Source organism: Triplophysa rosa, linkage group LG25 (genome assembly GCF_024868665.1).
Source record: "Triplophysa rosa linkage group LG25, Trosa_1v2, whole genome shotgun sequence".
Classification (NCBI taxonomy): Eukaryota; Metazoa; Chordata; class Actinopteri; order Cypriniformes; family Nemacheilidae; genus Triplophysa; species Triplophysa rosa.
Window position 1 is genome coordinate 4,223,358 of NC_079914.1, and position 26,123 is coordinate 4,249,480.

The following is a 26,123-nucleotide window of genomic DNA, read 5'->3' on the forward strand; positions in this document are numbered from 1 at the left end:
TGCTAGTTTGCTGGTTTGTGCTGGTTTAAGCTGGTCATGTGCTGGTTTAAACTGGTCATGTGCTGGTTTAAGTTGGTCCTTAGCTGGTCCATAGCTGGTTTAAGCTGGTCAAACCAGCATCAAAACATACCTAACCCAGCATATGCTGTTTTTTCAACAGGGGGATCCAATATTACATCATATATGGTATCTTTTGAAAGCTTAGAACCTCAGCTTTCTTACCAGTCCCATCAGTTTAGCATTTGTGTTACTTAAAGAACATAATAAGATCTGAATTCATCTCCCTATTCATCTTTGAAACTAAGAAACCAGCTTGGCCAAGGCCAGAAAACAAGCTAACCACTTCGGTTGCTTTGAGCTGGCTTTTTCAACCGGGGATTTTGCAACATGCAGTTTTTCTTTCTCCAAGTTTCTTCGTTGTTGCTCTGCTGTCTGACAAACCTGACAGTTCGTATTAAACCACTTGGAAGTCAAGAATTATGAAAGTTTCCACTGTTTCCCTGCATCCCGTGCCGAACCCTGTCAGGCTCATCGGCTGCAGCTTATTAGCGCAGCGTATCTGAATACAAAGCACATTCTCCTGTGTAACAGAGCTCTCAATTACACGAGCTTCCCTCAGCTCATCATGGCTAGTTCAGCCTGACTGCTTTCCAATACCCACAGAGGTACAAGATAGACTAGGCAGGCATCAAGATTGTCAACTGAAGTTTGGGAATATTCATAACTGGATAACAGAAGCATGCATGAATGCTTTTCTTTTCAGCTTTTAGCATGTTCTTCTGACAGTAACCCAGAACATTTCATTTAACCAATTATATGCTTATTTACTGAAGCAGTGCCATTTGTAGACTGCAAATTTAGTTTTAAATTGTCTTTTGTCCTGTAACCTGTTGTGAGGTCGATATCAACACAAGGGGTAAACCATCTGGAGGAGGTAGCGTAATTAACACGATAATCAATACTATTGCCTAGATTCACACTAAATGAAAAGCAGAAAAAATAAATTGTTAACCACGTTTGTTCTTGGTTGTAAGATATGTGCCTTCAGATTGCATTGGGATCACCAGCAGCCATATCACCCTGTAGCCCAAGACTGGTTGCCCACTGGAGCTAAACAGGGCTGAGCCTGGTCAGTACCTGTATGGGAGATCTGTTGGGAAAGCTATGGTTGCTGCTGGAAGAGGTGTTAATGAGGCCAGCATGGGGTGCTCACCCTGTGGTCTGTGTGGGTCCTAATGCCCCAGTAGAGTGAAGGGGACACTATATTGTCAATAAGCACCGTCCTTCGGATGAACCGAAGTACGTTAAACTGAGGTCCTGACTCTCTGTGGTCATTAAAAATCCAAGTATGTCCTTTGAATAAGAGTAGGGGTGTAACCCCGGCATCCTGGCCAAATTCGCCCATTCGCCTCTATACATCATGGCTTCCTAATCATCCCCATATGTACTAATTGACTTTGTAACAGTGTCTCCTCTCCACCAATAAGTTGGTGTGTGGTGGGCGTTCTGGTGCAATATGTCTGCCGTCGCATCATCCAGGTGGATGCAGCACATTGGTGGTGCTTGAGGAGATTCCCCCTTCCATGTAAAGCGCTTTGAGTACCCAGAAAAGCGCTATATAAATGTAACAAATTATTATTATTAATTAAAACTATGACAACTCGGTTAATCAGCCAATGACCTAGACAGCTAGCATACAAGAAAAAGCTCTGCTTCAAAAACTTGCGAGATGCCTTGCTGTCTACATACATAGACACCTGTCTTGCAAGAAAGCATCCCACTAAAAAGGAAATGCTGTAACTGTCTGACTTTGTGTGAATTGTATTTGAGTGGAATTTTTGCTTACACGGCTTTCTTTTGCAATTCTTTCCTCTCCATTGATAGAAGTATCTGTAATTTATGAGACAACGCTTCCCTGCCATTGACAGAAATTTACGAAAAACAATGTTTTCGCTGGAAGGGAGCGCTCTTACCCATCTTCTGAAGGAGTACAGCATGTATTGGTCCAAATGCAGCAAATTCTATTCTATGTTTTGATCTTTGACAAAATGCTATTACCTCAGCATTTTGTTCAAAATGTTGCATTTTTTTAAAGAAAGATACACATATTTGTGAGGTTATTAAAAAATAACTTTTTTAAATTGATATACTGTATGCACATATATTCACAGAAGAATATTCGGGGGAATCAAATTGATCGAAATCAATTGTCAAATTTTGATTAAAAAATATTAAAAATGCTGGGGTTGGCTGGTAACTTTATAAAAATCTGGCAAGGAAAGAGTTAATATGTGATACATAACTCCCTAAATAAAATGTCTATTTTCACATTCTATAGTAGTGGCCAACATTGGAAAATTGATTTTTTATATACACTATATGGCGTTTCATATATTTTTTATGTATTGTTGAAGATGTATTAAAAAATGTTATGCATGTTGTGAAGTGTATGAGGTGTAAACTAAAGCAATTGTTTATTTTTAGGTTTGGCTAAAAATTAAACACATGAGCTAAGTTTGTTGTTTTTCGAGACATTTTCTATATGTTCAACATGTTTTCCTTGATTGGCTTTTTTGGCCAAATAACTATTTTGTTTTGGTGTTTTGAGCATTTTTTTAACATACACCTCATATTTTAATTGTTTAATTAAAGCTCATGGGGCAATAAATGCAAATACTGTACAAACATGCCATCGAGAAATCACTTTTGGTCACTGTTAAATGCAATAAAAAATGTTGGGTATACCAGTCCATACTAGTTTAAGATGTTTGCGTCATTGAATTTGGTTTGTTGCTGCATTAAGATGGATTGAGGTTTTTCTATGCTGGTCTGTCATTGTGGTCTCAAGTATTTCAACATTAAAATACAAACAGTGACTGGTCACTTCTCTGTGAGTAGGCAGTTTCTGGCTAAAGTTACTTATGAACTTGAGACTTTTCGCCAGTAGTCAAAGGTCTGTCTATTACCATCAATGTCTTTTACAGATTTCGTTTTTTGGAATCTTATTTACTGAGTAGCCTGTCTGCTATGATGGCTTCTGGACAAGGAGGTGAGATATTCAAGAACTGTAGGTTGGTAACGATTTCTGTCAGTGGCAGCTGGCAACGTCAGTGTTGTCTCGGCTGTACTGATCAGTCTCCATCGCCCGGATACGGCATCTGTGTGGGGGCCAATTTACAGACATCAAGGGCCTGGCCATGTGATGAGAGTGAAAGCACATGCTGCTGTCCCCGGAATAACAGTATGCGCTGGGGGCCAAAGGCGAGTCGGGTCTGATGGATGACAGAGACGGTGAGAGAGACAGAGAGAGAGAGCGAGAGAGAGAGAGAGAGAGAGTTGGCTGTGGTCCAGGATCACAGCCGAAATGGAGAGGAGACAATTACAGGGGGCTGGATTGGAAAGTCACTGTGAATTTGTATTCCTTTGTTTGTTTGTTTCTCCGATGTGTACAGGTCATTATGCTCTCGGCGCATTCAACGGGTCTTTAATTAATTTAGAATCTTCTTAAAGTTAAAGTGTGTCATTTTTCAAAATCATCCAAAATCTACCGACACCATTGCCAATAGACAAGGTTACATTTTCTGTTTTCAAATATTTTTTTGTGAATTATTTGTTAAATTGTTAATTGCAAGCTGTACCTTGTAGAGATGCACTGATACTAAACTTCTCCACCGATACAGATAACCGATTATTCAGAGTGATATTTGCCGATACAAAACCGATTCTGAAGATTACATTTACAGTATATTTTTTAACTTTCTAAATGTTATTATTTCATATGATGACTATTAATATTGAACATCAAACTGCTGATGTTTCTTAACATTTTCTAAATACAGAGCACAAATTCATTGCATTTTCCTGTCCTCTTTTGATTGACAGGATATATCGGCCTTGGTCATTGTCTGTTTTTAAACTATCGGCCGATAGTGAGAAAAATGGCTTTTATCGACTGATACCAATTATTGGCCGATATATCGGTGCATCTCTAGTATTATGTATATTGTCCAGTGTCGAGTATTATCATAAGCATTAACTATTACTAGAGATGCACTGATACCTACAGCCGATTATTCAGAGTGATATTTGCCGATGCCGATACGGATTCTGAAGATTAAATGAATATTTCTTAACTTTCTGAATGTTATTAATTCATAAAATGACTATTATTATTGAACATCAAACTGGTGGTGTTTCTTAACATTTTCTATATACAGAACACAAATTCATTGCATTTTTATGTCCTCTTCTGATTGACAGAATATATCGGCCCTAATCATCATCTGTTTTTAAACTATGGGCCGATGGAGTGGAAAATTGCTTTTATCAACCACCGATTATTGGCCGATATATCGCTGCGTCTCTAACTATTACTCATATATCTCATAGAAAAAGTAACGAAAATACAGCTTTCAGAGTTGAATGTGAAGTTGAGCGTTTACTAACTGCCGACGACAGATGAGTACCCAAGTGCTAGATGGGAGATGTCCGTCTGGTTTTATCTAAACATTTTAGCAAGCTATTCCTACAGGCTTTTACGTCACCTCACGAGAATTTATGTTATGTTTATGTCACTTATATCACACAATGTTGTCACGCAAGGGTAGCTATACTGCTCTCACATTATTTTTCATTGCTTATATAAAGAAGAGCTCTGGTATATACTAAAAAGGTCAATCTGAAATAACATTTGCAACCCATTTTACTTCTAAATAATGGAAATTCTGTCATTTTTTATTCAGTGTCATGTCATTCCAAACCTTTACATGTGTGTCATAAGTTAATGTTACATTGCAGTTTAAATAGGCAGAATGAGATTTTAGAGCTTATTAATTAAAAGTAATTATATGCCATGTGTTTTTGGTCCTGTATGATGCTTGGTATGTAAAAAATACTAAAACAGTTTCAGAATGTCATAAGGGTGAGGTAAGTAATGAAAGCATTTTTGTTTTTGGGTGAACTGTTCATTTAAGACAATAAATTGTCGATTTTACATTTACGACATCACATCACCTGAATGATGTTTATCATAGCAGCTGTGTGTCAAGACAACGTTCTTTGCGTAGAGTGTTGTATCGGCAGCAAACAAACCGTTCCCGTGTGGGATGTTGTGTTCTGAGAAACAGGGACAGGCTGATTCGTTCCTTTCCTTTTTTTGACCTGTTTCAGCGAGCGCCGATCAGCCCACAGACATGTATTCACTATAATTACATGCTGTGTTTATCTGTACAGCACATGTTCCATTTCAGTGTCAGGGTTTACAGAATTATAGCTTGATAATAATGAGAGTGACAGGCATTTCCTCGTGTACCGGAGACAAGTAAATGACCTGACATCCATTCATTCATCTATTCATCTGTGCTGTGAACGTAAAAAGATGGAAGCCTTTGATTGGGTTCGACCCGTGGTTCTCGAATGTTTCAGATCAAGAACCAGCAGAACATCCAAGTACCGCACACCTGTAGACAGTTTCAGTACAAGCTTAGAAAGAAAGAAAACGACAATTTTGTGAATATTCTCCATAGGTTATCATGACTTATGTTTGGTAGCATCTGTTATGCAACTGGTAAAAATACACATTCTTACTAAACTTTTGTGACCACTGACAGTTTTAAGATTTTTTTGCTGACTGCTAGGGGCCTCCAGTCTTAATTAAGGTTGCCAGACCCTTCCAAATCCCCCATTTTTATAGAGGTAACTACAGAATAGACTGTAATAACAGTCAAGTCATGATACGGTGGTCTTTTCGCTATTCTTTAGTGACAGGAAGAGATTTGTTGCCGTTTTAGTTTCAAATTCCTGTGTTTTAAAATGAAGGATTATGGGTAAAGTTGTCTCAGGCTGGTGCCTCAGTGAGAACAGATCTCTCAATTGTCTATTAAGCCATAAATGTAAATGGGCTGAACAGAACACAAGAATCTATTTACCTAGACTACAAAGCTACTTTTTAATATGTTATACATGTGAACATGGTTAAAAATTACCAAAATTGTGTCAACAAAAGGGAACACAGTGCATGGGTTAAAATGCACACTTGGTGACTTTGTACACTCCAACAAAATGCCGGGTTGTTTTAAACCTATCAAATATGGAAATATTGTAGGTTAATTTAACCCAGCAATTGGGTTTATCTATAATTTACTCAACCGTAGGTTGAAGTACCCAGCATTTTTAGAATGTACATCTATATAATATTTACTGTAATAACTATAGTAATCTGGGACTCATACACCAGTATTTCTTAAATTGTTGTATTGCAACCCAAGTGTTGGGCTCAAACCATTAAAGAGACCATTTTTAAATGACACAAATAAATGTAAAAAATAAAATAAATATAAATGCATAATGCATAAAGGCAGCCAAATGATACAATACATCTTTTTAAGGGTTTTGATTTCACAGACCTGTCTTCTAAGATAGTCACAGTTTCTCAGCATTAAAACGTGGCCTGCTTTTACCTCAAAAACAATAATGAATCTCAGATCTAATAGCATATGGCTGATACAGATTAGATGAAGGTAGAAACAGACACTCCAACTAACTTAAACATCTGGCTTGAAATTTCAGCTGCAGTGAAGGTTGTTCTTACCAAGATAAGTGAGAGTCAAACGGATTTAAATGCATCTTTTGGGTTTGTTTGAAAGCCAAAATGTTTCTTGTGGGAGCAAGGAGGTGGAATCAAACTTGAATAAGGCAATCAAAGAACTGAAAAAAGAACAAGAGCAAGTAAAATCACTGAAATTCTACTATCCAGTTAGCCCAACGTTGCGATTTCCCTAAAACCGTATGAAATGTAAAAACTCATTCATTTCTGTAATAGAGCATCTGTCATGAACGTGGGAGGAAGAACCCAATTGCAGGCAGGCAGTGAAGGGGTTAACAGACAAGACTTTATACAAAAAAAAACGCAAAAACAAAACACCCTCAATGGTGAAAACGGAACGAAGAAATACACATAAAACAAAAGACTTCCCACGTGGGGGACAAAATGAAAACAAGAACAATAAAACTAAACTAAAGGACACGACCAAACGTCTTAAATAATACAAGGCAGGAAAAACACAAAACACGAACAGGGCGAGGAACAGGACCACGGGTAACAACACGAGCAAGGGCACAAGAACACGAGAGAATGCAGTACATGCACAGAACACAGTACAATCCACGAGCACAGGACAGAGAAACAAGAGGGTATATATAGGAAACACAAACGAGGGATAATGACACGGGGCAGGTGTGGGTAATCAAACACTCAGGGAAAGATCACAAGGAAACGAGAGGAGCGGGGCCAATGACGAGACACTGGAGAGAACGTATATTATTGTCAAAAGGACAATAATATGTTTCTCTCCACACATAACCTAAGACTTTGTCATGGCTCTGCTACAGGACCAAGAAAAACATGACTAAATGAAGCAGAGCCATGACAGCATCATACTACGACATGTATAGTCAACAAAAATTTCACAGATTGTTTCACTGTAAACTAGCCAAGAACTACACAGGAAGAGCCATTTGAATGAAGTCAATTGCAGTTTATTGCATATGATAAATTGTTTGCATATGGTTAATTATTGCATGTTGCTTGACATAGAAAAAGAAGTTGCCAAAAGTCTGTCGATCAAATTGATCAGATGCTTACTGTGTGCTTGCTAGCTAAAATCAAGACTTTTCTTTCACATCTGCAGGCAGAAATTCATGAAATACAGTTGAAAGTGTGACCCTTGATTTCTGTATACTGAAGATATAACCGTCATTGCGTTTCGTGTCAAGATTGGTTTAGAGTCCTGACAACTATAATTGTAAAGTATTGTTAAAAAGGTTTGCTGTCGCTTTAAGTCCAGCCTTTTTTTCTACGGGTTATAATGACCTTCAGTGTGTCCCTACCTTTGGCAGAATGAAGCTTTATGTCACTGCACAGGGTCATTGATGTCTATTGATCTGAAACCCTCAAGGTCTTCAGCTGACCCTGACAGGAAGAATGTCATAACCTTTAATCTGATGCTGTCGGGATGTTGAAAAGTGTGAAATCTCTTTTACCTCGTTCAGTCCATCTTTACAAAGGCTTTAGTGTGATACGCTCTCACTTTTAATAAAATATGTGCAACGTTGATTCTTGTTGGAGAGATTTTTTACCCAATATTATTATTAAAGTACTATTCACAGTTTTGCGTTTTGAGTTCTCGAGTTGTTTTCTACAAATTTTGCGCCAATAAAAAGATCCATTTAAGTCACAGTCATACCATTAATCAATCTAAACACGTCATCATGATGGCCGTGTCCTTTAAGCTTCGGCTTTCTCCTTTAGGGATAAGGAGAATTTTCCTTCTTAAAGACATCAATCAATCATCCTGCAAGTAAATATCATCTAAAGAATGAGATCCACTCAATAATGTGAATGAAATCCCACAAGGCGTATTTCAAGCTCACTGAAAAGGTTTAATAGCACTTTCGGATGGGCTGATATTTGTCCAAGCTAGTGTCAGGCCTCATTAGATCCCCTCATTGCTTCCCCTTTTTAAAAAAAACTTCATTTCAGACGTCTGTAGTATGTTTAATAAAAAACGTTATTGTGGGTAGCTTTCCCAAGGAACCAGGGCGGACTTCTGAGGGAAAGTGTCAGATCAGGAAGACAGCAGAGCTAATTGAAGAGAAAAAGAGAAATTGCAAAGAATATTGCGTGAACGCCATTCATGTCCTGTGAGAATTTCCACGCATGGATCATGGAGTATTGGGTCTTAATAGAACTGTCACAGCTATCCTCACAGTTTAAGGTGTGTAAGTACACGGCCATCATTATTAAGATATTTTAAAGTACAGTTATGTGCTTGACTCAAGGTTAAATCGTGAGAAGGTCTTAAAGACATTTATACTTGTGTGGATTAGTGTTTTAGATTAATTTCTAAGGCATTTAAGGGTGAAATTCCTTTAAAGATTGGACATTTTGTGGAAGATATCTCCATCCCAAATTTTCTTCTAGACAGCATTATTTGTTGTGGGTAATCATTGTGGTTTCAAGTTGATACCCAAAAATATGAAACGGCAAAGTCTCCTAAACTATGAAAGAGCAACAATGAATTAATAAAACAGATAGTTCTGACTTAAAAGTTTAACGAATTCTGTGCGAATTCTGTGGTTTTATCACATTCTTGATTTTAGTCAGGTTCACTTGTATTTATTATTATACATTTATATTGAATATCAGCATGTGTTTAAACTAAGTGGTGGAAATTCAAGATTCACTGAGGTGACTCTAGATGAGGACATATTTTATATTTTCAAACCATAGATGCTGAACATCTCACTGTATTTATGTATGAAATCTGCACAGCGTTTGGAGGCTATTGCGTGGATAAAAGAATGAGAATATCTACATTTTGAACTGTCCTCTCCCCCTTGAAATTCAGTCCTGTATACTTTGCCTGGGCCGTCTAAAACTTATATGTTTTTTATTCAATGTTTCCTCCAGGGCAAGAGCGAATAGGAATAGACTCGAAATACGAGCAAGAGGGGAAGGTGCAGTTTGTGATTGATGCCGTGTATGCCATGGCCCACGCCCTGCACAACATGCAGAAGGATCTGTGTCCTAACCAGTCGGGTGTGTGTTCTGAGATGACTGGTGGCAAGAAGCTCCTCAAGTACATCCGCTCTGTCAGCTTCAACGGTGAGTCAACTAAAGCCTACAGACATGCAAGCTTGAGGTCCAGTAGAACACATTTGCCCTTAAATTCCTATCTTCAATGCTTAACTTGCACTGTTTGTGCTACAGATATGATTTTTATTTTACAGATATGACTTGAGGAGAGGTGTGCTTTGATAATTGAAGTTAATGTCAAAGAATATTTGGAAATCTATTGATACTTACGGCTGACACACTAAAGCACAAGATATAAATAGAGATGCACCGATACGAAATTCCCTACCGATATCCGAATTTTCAGAGTGATATATGCCGATGCGGAGACCGATTCTGAAGAAAGAATGAATATTTCTTAACTCTCTGATTCATATTATGACTGTTAATATTGAACATCAAACTGATAATGTTTCTTAACATTTTCTATACTGAGCACAAAGTCATTGCATTTTCCTGTCCTCTAATCATCAGCTGTTTTAACGGCCGATAGCATGAAAAATTGCTTTTTTCGATCGATAACGATAATTGGCCAATATATCGGTGCATCTTTAGATATAATGTATTTTTCAGATGTGCCCTAAAGTTAGACTTCCACAGTTCTGTACATAAAAATAGATTTCAACTTTTTCTGGAAAAAATGAATGGTAGTTGCCTACCATCACATTTCTTTACAAGAAACAATCCCCAGTAGTCTTGTGTCTCACAAGTGCAACAATTTGTCTTCAAGGTTTGCTCTCAAGGGTAGAAAGCTGGAGGTATTTATATAAAATATAACATTTCTCATGAAAGACCATGTGATATGAACTATTCCATTCGCAATATTTTATAGCTCTATATAGTCCCATTTATGTGTCTTTTATTTCTCCTAAACATTCTGGTATCTAGTATCTGAATTTGATATCTATATAAAATATAACAGAGAACACAATAAAGTCACTTGAACTCTGAAAGAGCCATAAAATATTATTCTGGTACCCCAAAATTCCTGCAGACTTTTGATTTTCACATAAATTTATAAACAGATTATTGTTAAAACTTTTGAAACTAACTTTCTCTTTACCAGTTTCAACTTTTCCAGTATTTGCTGTAATGTTAGGGATATAACTCTGAGTCCTTTATGAATGCTGTCAAATGGGTGTTTTCTCATTTTAATGTTTTGCGAGGAGAAATGTCCAATGTCCAATCATAGAAAACCGAACACCTCTCTTCAATGAACAACATGACGTGAGGTATCATTCACATCTATAACCAAACAGCGCGAGACGGGTTGCGTACCAATGTTGTGGGAGGAAAATATAATAAGTATGAGTAATAACAATAGATTTCCAAGCACCCACAGCGCTGAGCAATATAAGGTCCACCCTAACCCCGCTGTAAGATCCAGCATGTCATTTGTTTATTAAGCCGCAGCTGCTCGTGGGAGGAAAATGAATATTGTCATTGGATTAAATCTGATTTAAATATGATCTATCTTTGGCACCTGTCTATTCAGTGTCTGCCTGCATAGAAATTTGAAAAAACTGAACAAGTGTCTTGATGTTTTGAAACACCCACGCAGGAAATCCAATATCACTAACTTGAGTTAGCCACAGAGATGACAAATAGATGAACACTGTTTAGGGTCACAAACAAACTTTGGATGTTTGTGTTCTTGGCTGGATGTTCTTGGCTGGATGTTTACCAGCCAAGAAAGTAAACTATGACACTTTCATTTAACAAATGTCTGGCAAGTCTTTTTTAAATGTAAAAAAATGTTCCAATATTTTCTGGCCAAAATGATATGTTGTGCTTTTGATGTTATCTTTTCCATTTTTGCCATTTATTAAAGGGATAGTTCACCCCAAGTCATCATTTATTCATGCTCAAGTCTTTCAGAACCTCTCTATATGACACATTTGTCTATGGAGCACAAAAGACGATATTTTGAGAAATGTCAGTGGTTTTGTGTCCATACAATGGAAGTCAATGGAGGCCAATGTTGTTTGGATACCAACATTCTTCAAAATATTTTCTTTTGTGTTCTGCAGAAGAAAGTCATACTGGTTTTAAATGACATGAGAGTGAGTAAATCGTAAATAATTGTCAATTTTACCTGAACTATCCTCTTAATAAACCGACCCTGCGAAATACTCCCTGATGTACAGTAAACCAGTGTGACAACTAGCCCCGGTCTCTCCTCTATCTTTATCTAAGCTTCCTAATTTATTGCTGCTACTTGCCGGTGCACCTTTCTTTAACTTTCAGAATACTTTCGCATTCAAAGGCTGCCGTTGTATTAGACCTTTGAAAGAGGAAACCTCCAAGAAGAAAGGATTTTTGCATATTAATGCAGCCTAATGAAGTGAAACTTTTTTGTAGTCCTGCACCAGTGAACTGTTAGATCAAAGGGCAGCCATACCTTTGATGTCAGGATGATGATGAGCAAATACTATTTGGGGTAAATATGTGATCTAACTTATAACACCTGGTTAAAGATACACCAATCAGAATCCGGAAAGAAAACAACTTTTAATAACCAAATGGAATACGAGAGGAGAGGTTAAAAAAGGACAGCTTGTTAGTGTATCTGTGTCTGTACAATCTACTATTTATATATATATATACAGTATATATAGTATACGTGTTGTATGTACAGTATGTGTTTGTGTGTATATAATAATACTATACATGAAATGATAAATATAGATTTAGTTGCGTAGTTTATTCACAGTCTCAAAAGTAAACAAACTTGCAGTGTAAATGTTTACATGGTGATGCTGGTAAAATATACATTTTTGACATCAGTAGACTTTATTGCATTCACAATAAATGAGTAAATGAAATGCATGAAGAGCTTAACACTGGTGTATTTCACTTATATTTTATGCCTGATGAGCTTCGATTATAATATAAATATTTATCATCACTGAAAAGTTTTTTGACTCGATTTGAATGTCATTGTCAGACAGCGATGGATGCACGACGGGCACACATTTCATTTAATGACTTGAAGACATGAAAAACAGCAAGATGTCTTGGAATAGCATTGCTTTATTCAATTTAAATGTTGTGTGCTTTCTAGGTGAGCAGTCAGGAGAACTCTTTCATATGCCAGCGTGTGAAAAGACATAAAAGAAAATCTTTGTTTTTTGAACTGAGAAAGAACTTTAAAAAAACTATTCTCAAATAGTTCATTTACAGTTCATCCAAATGCAAATATTCTGTTAGATTGAAACACAAATAAATTGCTTTCTTAGCTGTCAGTAGCATTTCTAATGTTGTTTACTCTACTGAGGCACGACAATATAAAGTTTAGAAAAACACCCCTTACACCGCTTCCTAACCAAACGCGACGCGACGCTGCGACACGCTATAAAAGGTATCTTTTCCATGTTGTTTGTGATTGATTGTCGCGTCCCGCCCCCTTTTCGCATTCGGTACGGACAAACAAATTGCTTATCGCAGGAATTTCATCGCATCGCGTTTGGTTAGGATGCGGTGTTAGGCATGTTTACAAATGTACAAAATGAGAACTCAAAAATAAAAAAAATAAAAACAAAGAGGCGTTTGATGTTATATCCAATGCTTAAAACAGTAACAGCAATTGAATATGCAAATGAAGATCAGAATTTACTAAATAGATTCATAAAACAGATGGGATGGAGTTTACTCTATATAAGCAGGTGATTCAGTCCAGACTGCTTAGTTAACCCTGTTTGGTTTGATATGGACACTTTGAAGAAGCACCACATACTGATAATAAAACATTAGATATAACAGACATTAATGAACACCTAATTGAGTATATTTTAAAAAATGTTATCCCATGATTAGACTGAATTTACATCCCAAAATGTTTCAGTTAGTGACAATTTAAGCTGCAGTCTGTAACTTTTGCCTCGCCATCTCTGTTTAAAACATAAAATGCAGATTACTTGCTACATGCTTATTTTTCTTTTAAATGACTTCAACTGACATTTCCTGTGAAAATGTATCAAGCGCTCAAATTATAATTTATTATTATGAGTTTACCGTTCTGAAATGGAGTTAGATAAGAAGAGAGTTTTGCACACAATTTTTTATGTATTTTTTTCTCAATAACTGTTAGATTTAATTTCCGCATAAATGAATACAAGCCCACAAAGAATGAATTGTGAAGTTTTTTAACTCGCTGAATACCGTACATTGCTGGCTATATGAGGAGGAGGGGATTCCTTCTAAGCTAAACATTCTTTGTCTGATATGCTATACCTTATTTTGTCATTTTGTGAACCCCTGGACATATGAAACCTTCCAGATGTTTTCTGGTACCGTATATAAAGACTTTTAAAATACATTTCTAAAATAAATGAGTTCAAAAGCTTGATGCCTCTCTGTGTTTTGTTTTTCTGCTCCCAGATCTGCAGAAGAATTCTCTCACATCATCCAACCTATTCCTGATTTGATTTTAATGGTGATCCAAAACACAGAAAGAAATTTAGTGTTCGAAAGGAACCTGAAGTTAACCGATTATCATTATTTTTTAACAAAAATCATAGATTACAGCTTTAATTAAATCTCTAACACTGGGTTCACACCAAACGCGAATTAAGCGTTTTGCACGTAAATTACATACAGAGTCAATGCAAAGACGCGTATAGACGCGAACTCGCGTGCGTCAATCTCGTCTTCCGCGATGGTGGAAAATATTTGTCAGATCGCGTCACTCACGTGAAAATAACGAACTTTTCCCGCGAGTAATAAAGAGCGTGGAACGCGATTGTTCGCGTTTGGTGTGAACCCAGCATAAAAAACACTAAGTTAACTATTGTTTACAGCACCATTAAAAAACTAAAGATATACTATATAGCCATACATAAAATATTACGTATTTACAGTACGAATTCGCTGTAGATTTATTAAATATTGAATTCCACAATTGATATTATTGTATTTTATATTATATAACTTAACATGTCAATTAAATTTATTAAAATTAATTTAAGTTACGGTTCACTTACACTCACCTAAAGGATTATTAGGAACACCATACTAATACGGTGTTTGACCCCCTTTCGCCTTCAGAACTGCCTTAATTCTACGTGGCATTGATTCAACAAGGTGCTGAAAGCATTCTTTAGAAATGTTGGCCCATATTGATAGGATAGCATCTTGCAGTTGATGGAGATTTGTGGGATGCACATCCAGGGCACGAAGCTCCCGTTCCACCACATCCCAAAGATGTTCTATCGGGTTGAGATCTGGTGACTGTGGGGGCCATTCTAGTACAGTGAACTCATTGTCATGTTCAAGAAACCAATTTGAAATGATTCGAGCTTTGTGACATGGTGCATTATCCTGCTGGAAGTAGCCATTAGAGGATGGGTACATGGTGGTCATAAAGGGATGGACATGGTCAGAAACAATGCTCAGGTAGGCCGTGGCATTTAAACGATGCCCAATTGGCACTAAGGGGCCTAAAGTGTGCCAAGAAAACATCCCCCACACCATTACACCACCACCACCAGCCTGCACAGTGGTAACAAGGCATGATGGATCCATGTTCTCATTCTGTTTACGCCAAATTCTGACTCTACCATTTGAATGTCTCAACAGAAATCGAGACTCATCAGACCAGGCAACATTTTTCCAGTCTTCAACTGTCCAATTTTGGTGATCTCGTGCAAATTGTAGCCTCTTTTTCCTATTTGTAGTGGAGATGAGTGGTACCCGGTGGGGTCTTCTGCTGTTGTAGCCCATCTGCCTCAAGGTTGTGCGTGTTGTGGCTTCACAAATGCTTTGCTGCATACCTCGGTTGTAACGAGTGGTTATTTCAGTCAAAGTTGCTCTTCTATCAGCTTGAATCAGTCGGCCCATTCTCCTCTGACCTCTAGCATCAACAAGGCATTTTCGCCCACAGGACTGCCGCATACTGGATGTTTTTCCCTTTTCACACCATTCTTTGTAAACCCTAGAAATGGTTGTGCGTGAAAATCCCAGTAACTGAGCAGATTGTGAAATACTCAGACCGGCCCGTCTGGCACCAACAACCATGCCAAGCTCAAAATTGCTTAAATCACCTTTCTTTCCCATTCTGACATTCAGTTTGGAGTTCAGGAGATTGTCTTGACCAGGACCACACCCCTAAATGCATTGAAGCAACTGCCATGTGATTGGTTGATTAGATAATTGCATTAATGAGAAATTGAACAGGTGTTCCTAATAATCCTTTAGGTGAGTGTATATGTCATATAACATGGATGAAGATTTGTAGACTTGTATGTATTAAAGTTGCTTGTGGAGTTTATTTCCAAAAAGAGATAACTCATGTTTTCCAAAAATCATGTTTTTATTGTGTTAGTCAGTTGTATTTTGTTTTAGTTATTATGACTTAAATCAAAACAAATCAACTGCAGTTTGATTGATATTAATTGGAATGCAAAAACATGATTTTTGAAAAATTCTATCTAGTTATCTCTTTTTGGAAATAAACGCTTCATATGTAGTTTTTACCGTTAATTTCACAGTCCACTTTTTGTGTTCCGTAAACCAAATAACATTTTCTCTGTATTTTTTACGGTGGATTTCTGGCTACCACAGCTGCCAGTTTTTCACCGTAAATTTTACGGAATTTTTTTTACAGTGTATATACAAGTGTTCATATATCATAACATTATGTGCCATATGCCACACTTTCTGAAATATCCTGATTATTTGATTAAACAATATGAACATGAAAAACGAAAGTTTATCATATTTTTAAAGCTGGCTGACATGAAAGAAAATAAAACAATTTATATTCAGTATATGGAAGTATCAAAAACTAACCGCTTTACCTGCTTTTATTGATAAACGTCTGCAGTCCTGTTTTTATGCGCTGGATATTTATGCATGTAAACTCTTGTGATGAAAGCACTTGTTCCGTAGACATAGAATGATGGGATTTTGCAAAAAAGAACACGCAGCTTGAAGTCAGGCAACTGATGTTTTTTGCCATTTTTCAAAGGTTTTTTAAAAAATGTTTCCTCTGGCGAAAGCATAAAAACTAATTGAAAGGCTTCATGCGTGCTAATAATTAATGTGCTTAAGAAGGTTCTTTCGAAATCTAATATTTACAGCGTAATTACAGTGTAATTTTGAAAGATTGGTCGCCTTTGAGTTGATTATTATTACCTGTATATACCTGAATACATGAAGTGAACCACTGAGAAACTCCCCCTATTCAAAAATCAACATAACCGCTGCCTCTTAAAGCTTTCCATATAATGCAACAACACATTATTGTGTAACTGCTCAAGACCCATGGCGTATGCTTATGTTAATTCAATGTTAATCGTGGCTTTCGTTGGGTTTTCAGCCCATCGCCCACTATTTAAGTGTCACTACCATGCAGTAATTTCCTCACCGCTGCGCTTTCTTTTAATATTCGGTGTCTGCATTCTCCCTACGGTCTATTAGAAAAACAGAGCACACTGTATGTATCCTTTTATTCCTTCTTCCCATGATGCCTCTCTCCAAACAACATCAAGAAACAGACTTGAAAAGGCAGCAGGTGATGCCAAAGTCACCGAATAATGAAGGACTTTAAAATGCACCGCAGCAGTTTTTGTCACCCGTCGTGCGACAGTCAGTTTTTACATTTCTGCTGAATCACTGAATTACATCTGGGCATTTTTTACTTCTTAATAGCTGATGAATTTATAAAGAATAAGTGAAGAGTTATTTTTTCTGCAAGGTCTTTTTTTGTGTTAGGTTTTAGATTGCATTCGGCTTGCACAGTGACTTCTTCAAGGTATTGATCTAGATGGCGGAGAGATGAACTATCCTGTATTTGGGTTTGAATAAAGCTGGATGGGAATCTTCAGGCACTTCACATATGGCTGGGCCAGTGTTATGATATATGTTATGCAATGGTATAAATGTCACACAATCTAGAGATTCTGAAATTCTGTACAGTATACCACAAAAGGTTTACAGCTTCACTTATTATTTTTATTATTATAGTAGACAGGTTGTAAATGTATTTAGTTTTTTGAGGTTGTCGAGAAATATTGCAACCTGATGCATTGATACACACAAGAAGATGTTGGGTTATTTTGAACTCAGCAGTGGATCAAAAAGGAACAAACCCAAACATTGGGATGAAAATGTTCATATTTGATCCAACAATGGGTTATAACAACCCAGCGTTTTGGGGTAAAACAACACAGCACGCCAATTTATAATCCAAAGGTTGGGTTTGTACCTTTTTGACCCAACCAAATAACCCAGCATTTTTTAGACTCATCCAAATTTATTCTAGTTTAATGTATTACGTTTCTCTTTTTGTTTGTTTCTTTAGAAGCTCAAGTGAAATGAATATTTTTGTTTTGCCCTTTATTTCGTTTAATTAACCTTGAATCTATAGGACCCATGATGTCCAACAGTGAAGTGAACTTGTTGAACTTTAACATCTCTGACTTTGGTATCCAGCTAGACTTTTTCTAATTATATCTAATTTAGATTTTTTTAATATTAGTTTACTCTAAATATATAGTTAACCTTTATTATTATTTCTTAATCAGTTTTGTTTTCATTTAAATTTATATTTAACATTGCAACATTTTCAATCAACATCTAAGGCAGTTTGTTCTGAGATGGTTGAGGAGGGACTGAAACATGCAAAAAGAATCTCGGTAAAAAATAATATTTTGTTCTATAAAATAAAATGTTATTCAAAAGTAGCTGATTTTGCCCAAATTGCCATCTTTGAATTCTAAGGTTCTATCTGCATTCGGAGCGGTTTTGAGATATTGAGTTTCGAAATGGTTGCATTCCATTTGACTTTGTAAATAAAACCTTTTTGTTTTCTAAAAAAGTCCCAAAATGTACACAACATAAAGAAAAAACATCACATAATGTAAATAAGTTGTCACAGAATAAGAATGTGTGAATAACTCAATTTTGACAAAAATATCAGATTATAAGAACCTTATAATTCCAAGGGGACGAAATGCAAGATTTATTCATTTACATTTATTATTTTGGCAGACGCTTTTATCCAAAGCGACTTAGAAGTAGGAGAGCATATAAACATTCATTCTTATTTTTTTGGTGTGTTTTAAATTCATTAAAAATACCGTTCATAAATTATTTCAATCAGAATATTCTGCTGCTGATGCATTGGAGAGCTTGCGTGCTTAGGGTCTAGCAATGGTAAATTACCCAGAGAAAAGGAATTATACTACACTAATTGCGACAGAGAGCATTTCAAGATGCAAATTGTGATACTGGATTGCTTTCATATCATTCTTAAGCCTAACTTCACGTGAACTGTACCCCAGACCACCTTCTCAAAGCAGAATCACCTTTCACACCAACCAGACGACTCGAACTCTGACGTTAAACACACTCAAAAAAAGATATGGTGCTATATACACTAAAAGTGTTTTTTTCCTTGTAATCATGGGGAAGCACTTTTAGTGCTGTATAGCACCATATCTTGGTGCTTCAGTGGTTCTTCAGAGGTTCTGAGGTGCTATATAGCACCGTTTCCGTATAAAGAACCTGTTAAGCCCCTGTATGATTCTTCAATGGCTCTATATAGCACCTCAGTCATCCCAAAGAACCGCTGAAGAACCACTGAAGCACCAAAATATGTTCTATATCGCACTAAAAGTGGTTCCCCTATGATTTTGAGCCAAGAGAACCACTTTTAGTGCTATATAGCACTATTTTTTGTGTGAGTCCACATCAAAAGCTCTAATGTGAAAGTGCCCTATCAGTTATTATTTTTGTCACTGGTGTATAGCACGTCATGCTAAAGCAGTGAACTTGCCTTTCAAGGAAAGTTTTCGTGATTTCACAAAGTCCTGCCAATAGCTACTTGCGCAACCTCTTACTCCCAGTGCCCTTCAACATAATAAGTGTGATGGGAGTCTGTCAACAGCCCACAGCATGAGGCAGATGCACAGGATAGAGGTGGCGGAATGCAGTGAAGGTTTCATCTGTGATTCAATCCAAACTGTTGATTGTATTTTGGCACATTTAAGATCATTAGTGCCAAAAACAGCAGGTAAAACTCTGAAACAATCTGATGGGACCGAGTATCGGGCCCTGTAATCCCTCACTGTTGAGGATTCTCGCTTTTTGTTATCCTGTCATGTCCAGACTACAGTTATTTTTTATTTTTAAGTACTCCTTCAATTAAAGTCAATATCAAGGGCTACAAACAATTTTAGTAATTTGTTGTCTTTATCTGGGGACATTTATTGGCGGCACAGATCATCTTACACGGTTATCATTTGTACAGATGTTTATAGTGAAGTGTGCAATGACAAAAATAACGACTATTCCAAATAGGATCCAAAACACTCCATCGTCTTCTATTCTTGAGCCAAACAGAATTTGCTCTCCTAAACTCACATTTGTCGCTTTGACTGCTTGGGAAACTAATGTAAAGCTGTAATTACAGAAATAAATAAACACTAAAAAGTAATAAAAAACAAATAAATACTTCCAGAATTCAACACACAATATGAATTATCTGTTTATATAAATGTGTGTGTGTGTGGACTTGGTTTTCGTATGTAAGTGGGGACCTAAACCTGAATGCACACCAACTCATGGGGACCCGTGTCACTGTGGGGACCAAAATTGAGGTCCCCACGGGCACAAAAGCTTATAAATTGTACAGAACAATCATTTTTGAAAATCTAATAATGCAAAAAGTTTTCTACGATCTTTAGGTTTAGGGGTTGGGGATAAAATATACAGTTTGTACAGTATACAACTCGTTACGCCTAAGGACTGTCCCCACGGAGATAATGTGTTACTTTTTATTATATCCTTATATATATGTACATGTTTCCATGTTTTTTCTTAATTCGTACAAAAATCTTTATCAATAACCAGTTTGAAGTAATTGGTTATATAAAATAACCTTAACATTTGTATAATAACCGAAAGTCACTGTTTTAGTTAGCTTTTTTAGTGTCTGAAATGCAAATTGTCATAGTCATCATCTTAATCACTGTCAGATATAAAAAATATGTCTTTTTTTTCTTTTTCAGGGAGTGCTGGAACGTCTGTCACTTTTAACCGGAACGGTGATGCTCCAGGACGATATGATCTTTTTCAGTACCAGATGAATATCAACAGTACTCCTGGCTACAAAGTTATCGGACAATGGACAGAAAGTCTTCAACTCAACGTAAGTGTTCTTAATTAATACAATTAAATTCATCATCTAGTTCACATTCATTCCTTACAATGATTAAAATTTCCGTTTTAGTACTTATTTCCAAATGTGAACACAGCCACCATTAAAGCAATCAAGCCTTCATCCACCAAAATTGGATTCCACCAATAAACTTTTCACTGTAGCCTATAATCAATATCTGTAAATTTCACTTACTGGTCTCTGGTTTCTGCTTTCCGGTTATTTTGATTCTGTTAGTTCAGGAAGCTCTGACTGCGCTCAGCAGTTGGGCGTAGTCAGGCATATCAGTCAAACATAATATAATTTAGTCCTCTGTAATTGCTGGGGACATTTAAAAGATACATCTTTATAGACAGAACCTCATAACACTATAACCTCTGAATGAACCTTAGATTATATATTCATATAGATGAACATTCCTCACACCTGGGAGTTCAGATTATTACATCTTTGCTAATTAAAATACAAACCAGATGTGCTTGTGCCAAGTCTATGCTTTCTGGTGCAAGTGACCACGTATTCTATTGGGGATGCACCACAAGACTTTCATTTTCATTCGATATTCCTGTTGAAACCTTGTATCTCCATATTTCGTGATCTTAAGTTTTTTGCCAGACTATTATTATTATTGACTATGTTATGGTTGAACAGATAACATATACATGCTAAGCTATGGTTATATCGTGATGTCACAACCAGCCCCCCATCCACATCAAAACCTGACACATAAAAAAGACACATAATGTATGCTAGAGGATGTCAACAAAATTCAGATTTAAAGATGCTCAATACTGTCACGTCAGCGTTCGCCGCCTACAGCTAAATTTATTACCATTAACTTTGAATTACAACGGCGTGTCGGACAGAAATTGTATTACCCAGTTTAATTCCTCGACATCTGCTTGTAATTCTTCAGAATGTTTGATCTCTTTTTTTATTTCCACGAAAGCAAAAATAATCATATTTGTAGCTAGATGTCTCATCTCACGTACTTATTATTTGTCAGGCTGTGTTTTCACTTGACTTTAAAAACGCTGTAAATGGATTTGTGTTGCATTGTGGGAGTCCTTTTTTAAGCTCAGCCTCCGAAAAGCGATGTTATTAGAGGAGAAAGTGAGGCTGAGAATGCCGTCCATATGCAATTCGCATCTTCCGGCCTCTGTTGAGTCACAGATGAGGAGTCCGGCTGAGTCGTCTCCAAGGATCGCCTACGGCTCCCGCAGCAAATGTCATTTGCACCTCATCCCCCATCTTCGGCCCTCCACATGGTTGGCACTGAAGAGACAGTCCTACTGTATAAGACTGGGGCTTTGGGAGTTTGGTGTTTTTCTCAGTAGCATCCATGCTGTTTATACGTTCTTGACAACCTAGAGGTCGTATAAGTAGGAATGCAAAAATACCAGTACTTTGGTACTAAATTGTTGTACATTTTTACTTTTACCTTAATATTACATATGTAAATTATATGTAAGATTGTCATTTTTACCTTTAACATTTTCTTTATTGATCTTACCTTAGAAGCTTGGGTTTATTATTTATATTTTATTTTACTTTTATTTTTGTGTGAAATGTCCAAGATAAAGTCGAATAATCGAATTATAATATTATGAGCATCAAAGTACCCTGTACATTTTCTTCCAGAACATTATTCCTTAATTTTACGGACTAAATATAAAATACATGTGAAACAGCTATTCAAAATGAATACAGAACATTATATTAATATATATTATTACAGTATACTGTCCCCTATTTTTTTACAGTGACGTTGTAAAAATGAGGAAAATAGGTCACGTGTTTATTAATGTAAATGATAGATTTGATAGATGTTCGATAGAAATGATAATTTAATGATTGATTTCGAGATATGGTGCTAAATAATCCTACTATATTAAACAAATGAGTTTTAACATTTTATTATTTTGTACAAATTTGTTTTTAAGTTGGCTTTACAAACATTGATTTTGATCACTGATGTACAGTACTTATTCCAAGATTATATAGGTATCAAGACTATATTCACAGAATAATTTTATGTGTAAAAAAAAGAAAAGGCAAAAACATTTTAGCTGGCTTTCACTGACTGCGTCACTTACTACACATGTATGTCTAATGGGCTAGTTGCACAAAATGGCGCCGGTGAGCTTTTGCGACACCAGAGTTGGCAGACTAGTTTCCTGTACTAAGACTAACACTATCGAGTTCTTTTGGCATAACGAAGTGCTCAGCAATGTAAAGAGGATCTGTCATATCTTTTTTATCTTAAAAACACCCCTATTTGCCGGCCAAAAATCCTCCTTTTACCATACAGTGTTATACGACCAGAAATTACTCTGCCGACTCTGGCGTCCCAAAAGCTCACCGGCGCCATCTTGTGCAACTAGCGAATAGCACAAGGTTTTGTTTTCATGGCAACCCTGTGTACCCACATTCTGGAATATATGAAGTCAAAGTTCAGGTATTGCAAATGTTGCATTGTTATTTTTGGAAAGATTTATTACCATAAGGGAACTATAAGTTTTAATTAAGCCATATTGCAGTAACAGTAGGTATTTTACCAAGCAAGTTAAAGTTTGTTAAGCCGTTGACACATTAACGGATACTTTTAATAATGTAGCACAGTCATTTGAATGTAACTCTATCGTCCCCTTGAGTACCGATGTTCGTAACCACCACGGCGACTCCACTAAGTCACAGGCGAGAATCGCCTACGGCTCCCACAGCAAATGTCATTTACGCCCCGGTCCCGCAAACAGTCTTACAAGGCTAGGACTACAGGGATTCGCTGACTGTCCTCTGCGTCTGCTTACAGAGAAAGAGTCCTTGCTTCTGGTGTCGTTTCAGAAAGCGTCGAGTGATGTTTTTCCTCTCACTCTCTGGTAGCAGACGGCAATGAAAGGTCATGTTGCAATGAGGTGTACTGGGAACGCTGATTCTGAATGCACACCTACTGACTCTTATCGGAATGCTGGCAGGAGACAACAGCGGTTGTTAGGTTTATCCTCTTCCCTTGCGATAAAAGCCTGAGTTGAATGCATTCCCAGAAAAGAAGCTGAATTATGGCACAGTCGGTTATTATTGGATTCATCAGGATACGCTGGGTGTCAGCTGTGGAGAAAATGTGTTTTTTATGCTTGCTGCAGAGTATTAATAATTAACAAGATTATGCAATCATGATTTGCCTAGGATTTGCATTTTTGTAAAAAGCTCTGAAAGTTTAAACTAGAAGCTTCTGCAAAACAGCTGTGGTCTGTCAGTTTTTATGGCAATGTTTTTTTTTTTACTTTTTACCTGCGATTGGCACTTCAAATTCCAAACTGTAGAGCAAAAGGCCTAATGCCACTTAATTTATGAACAAAATGAGTCTGATTTTGATGACCAGATTCAATGTTTTTTTTTTGGAGTCTCCAGCGACAAATATTTTCTCTGTTCACATCTCAGCTGATGAGCAGGATCTTGGACCAATAAGATTTCACTGTGGGCGGGGCTTCACAAATGTGCAGAAATAAAAACCAAGGGACTTCTAAAACGCTTAATGTGAAAAACACAAAGCAGTGATGTCATTTTAAATTTATTTTTTATTTTTTATTGTGATTGAAGTTATATAAGTTATATATAAAGTTATATGTAAACACTTAATATGGTTTAATGCATAAATTCAATGATGTTCATGACAGAATTTTTCATTTTTGGTGGAGTATCCCTATAAGCATGTTTCACGTCATGAGTTTTAGAATTTCCCCAAACCAAGTGGTCAACAAAATATATTTTTGCTTATCATTGGTTGTGGCTGTAACCTCCGATTTTCTGACAAAGAGCACTTGTCGTTATGTCGAAACTCAATCTAGTGTGCATAACCAAGTGTTGATCTTATGCAATGCTCCAGTCATTATCTTTCCCTTGATGAATCAGATGAAAGGAGTCGTGAAAAGTCAAATGGAGGCTGTCAGAGACATTGACCTTTGAGAACTGGCCGCATCACCTTTTTATATATTTTCAAGTCATTTCACAGTCATTTTTAGATTCTTGCAGAGTAGGAAAAGACACTTGATCTTTCCTGTGCTTTGGGGTAGTAATTACATTCTGTCACTTAAAATGAATATTAATTTGATGCAGTTTAAGGAGGTATTCTTAATAAAGGATACACCAGATTAAGAAATATGCTTTTACCAAGCTGAGGCTCTTTAGTCATTAACTTTCTTAAGGGAATAGCAACATATATGTTTTTATATTAATTCTCCGAACAGACTGGGATGTTTTAAAGTAAGACAGCTATTACCACAAAACATCCCAGATTTAAAATCGATTGCTGATCAGTGTTGGGTGTAACTAGTTACTAAGTAATTAGTTACTGTAATTTAATTACTTTTCCCTTGAAAAAGTAAAGTAAGGGATTACTCTTATTTTTTCTGTAATTTAATTACAGTTACTTCTGATGTAATTAAAGTAAATACTTTGTGTAATATGTGTGTGTGCAGAAGAGGAATTTACATCAAAATTCAAAGTCTAACTTCAAAATCCGTGCTTTAATGTATAATTCTCACATTTGTAATTAATAATAATATTTTATGTAGTTTTATATTATTTATTTGAATTAATTAAAAGAGCCGTTTCATGTCTATCCTTGAATCACTTAACTCATCAAGGTTGATGTAGGATATAGAAAGTAATTAGTAATAAGTAATTAAATACTTTTTGAAGAGAGTAACTTGTACAGTAATCTAATTACATTATCGAATGTGTAATTAGTAACTAGTAATTAATTACTTTTTCAGAGTAACTTACCCAACACTGTTGCTGATGTTGTATAGTTGATGCCATTTTCTGGAGGATGTGATGAAATGACTTTTTAATTGATAAAGAAAGACCTGAAATATAAATGCATGTATTTTAATCTTGGAAGTTTGAGACATGCACAAATATTAATATCTACTCAAACCAAAGCAACGATGTCATTAAAATTCACACAAAATTCACTAAATTGTGATTGAAATCAAACAACTTTTTAAATGATTATTTCACAACATTAAACCTATATCAAACAATGCATTAATAAAAATTAAGTGGATAAAAAATATTGGTTTGAGTTGAAAATATTTCAGAGAGCCGTCTTATAGTAACAAAAGACCAAAGCAGTACAATGTTCATTGAAAACTTTTGTTAAATCAAATTTCTTTATGTTAAATTCGTCTCCCGGCTCGAGAGCTTACGAACTTATCCGTCATAATAAGACCACCACATAATTAAGAAATGGAAAAACTGTTTTTCCAGTTCAGATGTGCCTCAAGTGTTCAACATCGAAAACAGCAGAGACCGAATGAAAGATGC

At 36.4% G+C, this 26,123-nt stretch overlaps 1 protein-coding gene across 2 annotated transcripts in view; it reads left to right on the plus strand.

Annotated features, from left to right (window-relative positions):
* The window catches only part of LOC130548858 (metabotropic glutamate receptor 7), a 216,209-nt gene that overhangs the window by 112,426 nt on the left and 77,660 nt on the right, over positions 1-26,123 (plus strand). For both annotated transcript variants that reach the window (XM_057325892.1, XM_057325891.1), the window contains exons 6-7: positions 9,470-9,664; positions 20,647-20,786. In XM_057325892.1, the coding sequence (XP_057181875.1) occupies positions 9,470-9,664; positions 20,647-20,786 (335 nt within the window). The remainder of the gene's footprint in view (positions 1-9,469; positions 9,665-20,646; positions 20,787-26,123) is intronic.